The sequence below is a fragment of the Lemur catta genome, chromosome 1 (assembly GCF_020740605.2).
Source record: "Lemur catta isolate mLemCat1 chromosome 1, mLemCat1.pri, whole genome shotgun sequence".
NCBI classification, from domain to species: domain Eukaryota; kingdom Metazoa; phylum Chordata; class Mammalia; order Primates; family Lemuridae; genus Lemur; species Lemur catta.
Window position 1 is genome coordinate 275048838 of NC_059128.1, and position 6767 is coordinate 275055604.

Genomic DNA, 6767 nt, shown 5'->3' on the forward strand with positions numbered 1-6767 from the left:
TGTGACTACTAAGCACCTAAACCAATCCTAGTGCAACTGGAGAACTCAATTTTTAACTTAATTTTAATTAATTTTCATTTAAACAGCCAAGGAGCTAGTGGCTACCATATTGGATGGTAGATATTTAAATACCAAGAGGTCCTCTTCCCCCAGGACATTCTGCCATGCTCTGAAGACAAGTTGCAGGAGTATGCACTGATGTTGGTGGTAGAAAATGTCCATAGCCACCAAGCGATGCTGTTTTATTTGGGGAAGAAAAAGATTCAGTCCCACCCTCAACAGATAGGATTATGTAGGTGTTTCATTTTATTTTGTTTCTGATAAGAAGCCAATTTCTGAGTGAGTTTTGCTTAAACAGGCATAGAGTTTCTGATAGAATGAACACGTCTTTTTGTGGGGAGGAGACAAACTTGACCCCAAGGGCTCCTTTGTCCATAAAAACTTTCAATCAGAGGGATTGGGGAAGGGGAGGAAGGGGGGAGTGGTAGTGAGTAGCCATTCTAATGCTATGGTTATTTAGCCCAGCAATTTAGTTCTCTGAACCTAGCAGGAAATCACATATTTTTTAAAAAATGTTCCACACTAGCATATTCACAATAGCCAAAAGGTGGAGGCAACTCAAGTGTCCATGCACGGACGAATGAATAAACAAAATGTGGTATATCCATACAATGGAATATTACTCAGCCTTAACAAGGAAGAACATTCTGATACATGCTACAACATGGATGCACTTTGAAGACGTTATGCTAAGTGAAGTCAGTCACTAAAAGACAAACACTGTGTGATCCTACTTAAATGAGAACTCTGTAGGAACCTACTTGAGCAGAACAAATACACAGAGACAGAACAGAATGGCGGTTGCCAGGGGAGGGAGATGGGGAGTTGTTTAACGCCTAGAATTTCAGGCTTGCAATATGAAGAGTGTTCTGGAGTTTGGTTGCACAACAAGGTAAGTGTATTTAACACTGCTGAACTGGACTCTAAAAAATTATTAAGATGGTAAATTTTATGCTATAAGTATTTGATCTCAATTTTTTTAAAAAAACAACCCATGTATTAAAAAGAAAAATTGAGGCAGAGAGGAGCTGGAGGGAGCCACACGAGTCTTAGCCAGAGCAATGCCACCAGTCCTCCTTGAACAGCCACACTTCCCCGGAAAAGGCACCCTCCCTCCGCTCCCCGGCCCTGTCCAGCGACACTGGCACAGGCGCTCACAATAACCTCCTTGAGCGGTGCCAGGGGCACCTCCGCGCCGGCCGAGGCGCAGGCAGCCAATGAACACACGCCTGCGCCCGGCCGCGCGCCTCCATTGGCTGCGCCCCGCCGCCCGCGGCCCCGCAGGTTCCCAAGCCGGGTTTAAAGGGGTCGGGCGCGGGCCGGTGCCCCACCATCGGCTCCCCGCGCGCAGGTCCGCGGGGAGGGGCAGCCTGCCAACGGGCCCACCCCGGGGCGTTCCTGAAGGACGCCCTCGGCTGCCCCCAGTGCCCCCCAGATGTACTATGCGGTTTCCCAGGCGCGCGTGAACGCGGCCCCCGGGACCATGCTGCGGCCACAGCGGCCCGGCGACTTGCAGCTCGGGGCCTCCCTCTATGAGCTGGTGGGCTACCGGCAGCCGCCTTCCTCTTCCTCTTCCTCCTCCTCCACTTCCTCCTCCTCCACGACGGCCCCCCTCCTCCCCAAGGCTGCTCGCGAGAAGCCGGAGGCGCCGGCCGAGCCGCCAGGCACCGGGCCTGGGTCCGGCGCGCACGCGGGCGGCAGCGCCCGGGCGGACGCCAAGGAGGAGCAGCAGCAGCAGCTGCGGCGCAAGATCAACAGCCGTGAGCGGAAGCGCATGCAGGACCTGAACCTGGCCATGGACGCGCTGCGCGAGGTCATCCTGCCCTACTCAGCGGCGCACTGCCAGGGCGCGCCGGGCCGCAAGCTCTCCAAGATTGCCACGCTGCTGCTAGCCCGCAACTACATCCTGCTGCTGGGCAGCTCGCTGCAGGAGCTGCGCCGCGCGCTGGGCGAGGGCGCCGGGCCCGCCGCGCCGCGCCTGCTGCTGGCCGGCCTGCCCCTGCTCGCCGCCGCTCCCGGCTCCGTGCTGCTGGCGCCCGGCGCCGTGGGACCCCCGGACGCGCTGCGCCCCGCCAAGTACCTGTCGCTGGCGCTCGACGAGCCGCCGTGCGGCCAGTTCGCGCTCCCAGGCGGCGGCGCGGGCGGCCCTGGCCTGTGCACCTGCGCCGTGTGCAAGTTCCCGCACCTGGTCCCCGCCGGCCTGGGCCTGGCCGCCGTGCAGGCGCAGTTCTCCAAGTGAGGGCCGGCTGCGCCGGGGCGCGACCTCGGCCCGGCCTCCCGCCGCCCAGCTTCTCCGCGCCCCTGCGCCCTGCGCCCAGGGAGAGCGGGCCCGAAAAAGGAGGGCATTGCGAACCTTCTGGTCCAGAGGAAGGGGCTGTCGGGCGCCCCCTTCCCTGCCCCCACTCCTGGAAAGTTCAAGTGACCCGAGCGGATGTTCGATGCCGCTCTGGGGCTATTTGGGGTTCTGGGTCGATTCCAGCTGCTTTGGGGCAGAAAGTGAGCAACCCCCTCACTCTCACCGGGTGCATCTCTCTCCCTGTCTCTGGAGTCGCGCGCTTGGTGGGGCTGGCATGGATTTCAGGGCGCCGTGCGGTGGGTTTGGCTCGCCCTAGGTGTGGAGAGAGACCAGCCCCGAGGGCGACCTCCTGGGACCCGAGCAAGTCGCTCCCAGGCCGAGGGATCGCGCTGGAACGGCGGCGGGGGCGGCGGGGTGGTTCTTTCCCTTTCCCCAGCCAGAGGCCACAGGCGCCCTTGTTCCCGCCGGCCAAGCCCTGCCAGAGGAGGCTGCAGGACTTCAAGAAGCTGAGAAAGAACAGTTAATCCGTGCAGACTGTCCGGGACGTGGCAGACAGATGGACCCTCGGCGCCCAAACGGTTGGGGTCGCGGTTCAGTGGGTGGGGGAGGTGACAACGCCGGGGTCGTTGGGCGTGGTGGGCTGGGAAGTGGGTCCGCTTTTGGTGACCTGCTGTTTAGAGCGCTATTTTTGAGACTCGCGTGATCTGGCGTTTTGTTATGAAGAATATTCACTGAAATCCTGGGGTCTTCTTAGCAAGGCAACTTAGAACTCGAGATTCCCCTTTTCGTCTCCCTTTCCCCAAAGGTAGCATAACCAACATTTGCGCTTGCTTAAAACAAAACCCAAACACCTTTCAGGACAACGGTGTTCCCGTTTTACTAAGATAGGTAATAAGGCATTCGCAGTCGCCTGTGCAGTCAAGATCGCTAATTAACGTTCTCATTAAAAGGCGCGGAGGACCTGGAGCCCCAAACCGCCCGCAGCTCAGCCCATCGAGCTGCGGTGGCGACGGCGGGGACCGCGCAGTTCCTTAGCGCGCAGGGTCCTTTAACCAGCGCTGCGCAGGTCTTCCTTCTCCCCGCTTTGCAGTTGAAGAACTACGTAGGTGGCCGGTTTTGATTTGTTACAGGCGTTAACAAATTATGTTACCCAAGATTACATTATGGTATTTCAGCAGCTTGCATTGATTTTTATGTTTAAATTTTTTGGTTGTTGGTAGTAGCCGAATTTAACTGGCATTTTATTTTACCTCTAACTTTGTTTCCTTGCATTGTACAGAATCAACAAAATAAAACATTTAAAGTCTGATTTTTACATTTTTGGTCTGTTTTGTTTGTTATTTTAAAGAGTCCTGGTACCCTAGTGGATTCAGAACCTCATGATGAAGGTTAGTAGTTAAATGACTGGGGTTCCACATTTTAAAACCTGACTTCCGAATTTGTAAAATAATACAATGAACTGGCAGCTGTAGTTCAAGTTCAGGCATCAGCTGGAAATGTGAGGATTGTATGTGAGTGGGTGGGTGGGTCAGAGAAGGAAGGGAGACAATTCCAGGAATTAGTTCTTAGCCAAGCTTCGAGGATAGGTGTCATTTAACTACAGCTTCTCCCCCTGAGAAATGAGTTAAGCAATACCTATATCATACAATTATTTTATATCTCATCATCTTTCTCAGAAATCCACCTTTTCTATCTTAAAGGACAGAAGTTTAAACAACATTGCACAAGTATAAACTTCCCTCTGCCCACCCCCAAGCTGAAATAAGGTTGGGGTTGTCTCCTTTGAAATTATGACTTTGGATGCCATTTCATTCTTTTTAAGAGGTAAAGAAAGCTCTTCCTGTCCTATCAGTGATGTTAAGAAGAATTTGGAATGTTGACTTGTTCATGTGCAATATTTAAATATTTCATAGTTATTAATGAAATCCAACCACTGTTTACATGTAGGGGAGTAGCAGAGGAGCAGTGTGTCCCCTTTGACTTGAGGAAAATTAAAACCCAGATGAGGTGACTTAGTCAATTTTATCCACATTGGTTTATCTGAGGCATGTACATACATTTAGGGAAAATGAGAACTCACTTTGGGAACACATGGTGGGAGGGTGCTGGGGAGATTAAATTGCCCCCCTCCCAATGGCTGTGTCTATTTCCTTAAGGGGGAGGTAGGAGAGGACATGAGAGAAAGTAGCTCTGTGCACCAACCCGTTCCAGGCAAGGATTTCTCCTTCTTCCTAGACGCTGCCACCAGCAAAGACACGGGCTTTTATAATAAGGCGATTTGAATTGTGGCCTTCTGTTTATTCAATGCCTGTCCTTGTTTACCTTGCATCTCGACAAAGGACAGAAAGAAAAGTGGAAATCAACAGTGAAATCAAAACCAAATCAGGTTCTCCTTGAAAAAAATTTCTAGGGGATTAGAACTAAACAATTCCTCCCATGGTCCCAACTCCAGCACCTAGATGCCACCATCATTCGAAAAATTATCTCTAAAAGGAGCAGAAAGCTACAGGGCAGAAAAATGAGGGGGCAGAGGCTGTCATCTTCCCTCCTGTCCCTACTTGTAAACTGGGGCAAGCACCGTAGCCACATAGAAAAGGTAACACTACATGTATGCAAGATTTTATTTAACTGAGAAAATCACAGTCTGTCATACTTTCTAGAAACACCAAAGATTATGAATGAATTTAAGAAGAATATGCAGGGCTGTTGTGGATGCCATCAAAACATTTAAGTTATCTGCTTGCATTTAGGATCTTATTGGCCATTGTGCCTAACAAGATTAGCACACTTGTGCCTTATAAAGAGTTTACATCCTAAAGAAATAGCATCAGCAGGCATTAAGGAGTCCTGTAGGATAAAACAGACAAAAGATAATTTTATGGTGTCCATAATGCAAGTTCGGACCTCTCAACATCTGCCTATGGGAGGGCAGTGTATTCTGCAGGCACAAAGCTTAAGGATAGACATGAATGTTTCTAGAACATGGAGTTGATTTTTGAAATCTGCAGTGCTATGTCACACCAGCAAAAGAGCTAGCTGAATTGCCCACCACATTTGATTTTAGTTGAAGCGGGCTTAGTGCAGAAGGAACAAGTTTAAGCTGGCCTTTGAAGGCATTGGAAAAGCAGGGAGAGTCTTAGGCAGGCTCCTTGAGAAAGCTACTCTGGTCCTCAGAAGCCAGATGAGAAGGAACACATGGCTCAACGTCAAAAAAAGCCCCTGCATCCAGCCAACCACCAAGTTGAGGTCCTAGCAATTAGAGTAAACAGACCCTAAAGGGAAAATACATAAGGCCCTGAGAAATCATGTTGCTATATGTGTTGGAGGCCAGGTGAGCAATCAGTAAACAGAGAGCAGATTATATACACCATGGGATTTCCCTAGCCCATAGTGATGGTCTATTTACAGATGTTCTTCTCTAAGGGAAACTGATTACACCAGCCATAAAAATGTAACCTATGAAATATATAACTTAGAGAGTAAGTGGCCCCATCAAGGAGGCTCCACTCCAAGCAGGGAAAATATTTCAATTGACAGAAGTTCAGATTATGAACAACAGTGCTTCCATGTTGCCCCTCTGGTTTGGGTTTCTTTGGCTTTTTTGATTGCCCAGGTACGCAAGTGAGGCTAGTTCGAGTTGGCGTCCAATACTCAGAGCCTCAGCCCCCTAGCTAGACCTCTGGAGCCTTCTGTTGTGTTGAGGAAGGCAGGCCATAGAGGAAGCTGGGCAGAAGAAGGGCTTTTCTCTCTGCTATACAAGGATACCTTATGAACTTGCCAAGAGCAAGGTTATGATTGGGAAGAGCCGTGAAGCTGATGCTTTTGCTTACAGCATACAGTGCATTGACTGGGAAAGTGTGTTTCCCTCTGAAGCTATTTTCCTGCTCCTTCATTGCCCCTTCTCTCTTCTGCACACTCAATAAATATCCAGTAGGAAGAGGGGAAGAGGGCCACATTCACCAAAGCAGGCTCACCAAGCAACGTCTTGTTTTTCCAAAGCAGGAATTCACTTTTATCCAGTAGATTTCAGTTATAGAGAAAGTCGTTTGAAATACTGTTTTCAAGTAAGGCCCAGTTTATCCTAACAAATGTAAGGTGCTAAAACAGGGCAGCAAGACATACTTTAAAGGGTTGGTGGCTCACACCTGTAATTCTAGCACTCTGGGAAGTGGGAGGAACACTTGAGCTCAGGAGTTCGAGACCAGCCTGAGCAAGACTGAGATCCTGTCTCTACTAAAAACAGAAAACATTAGCCGGGCGTAGTGGCACAAGCCTGTAGTCTCAGCTACTTGGGAGGCTGAGGCAGGAGGATGGCTTGAGCCCAGGAGTTTGAGGTTGCAGTGAGCTATGATGACACCACTGCACTCTAGCTGGGGTGACAGAGCAAATACTCTGTCTTCAAAAAATAAAA

At 50.6% G+C, this 6767-nt stretch overlaps 1 protein-coding gene across 1 annotated transcript; it reads left to right on the forward strand.

Moving 5' to 3' along the window:
- The first annotated feature begins 1389 nt into the window (after positions 1–1389).
- OLIG1 (oligodendrocyte transcription factor 1) lies at positions 1390–3670 on the forward strand. Its single transcript, XM_045540561.1, has one exon. It carries the CDS (start codon positions 1496–1498, stop codon positions 2297–2299), a length of 804 nt encoding a protein of 267 aa, XP_045396517.1. The 5' UTR covers positions 1390–1495; the 3' UTR covers positions 2300–3670.
- Positions 3671–6767: the final 3097 nt, after the last annotated feature.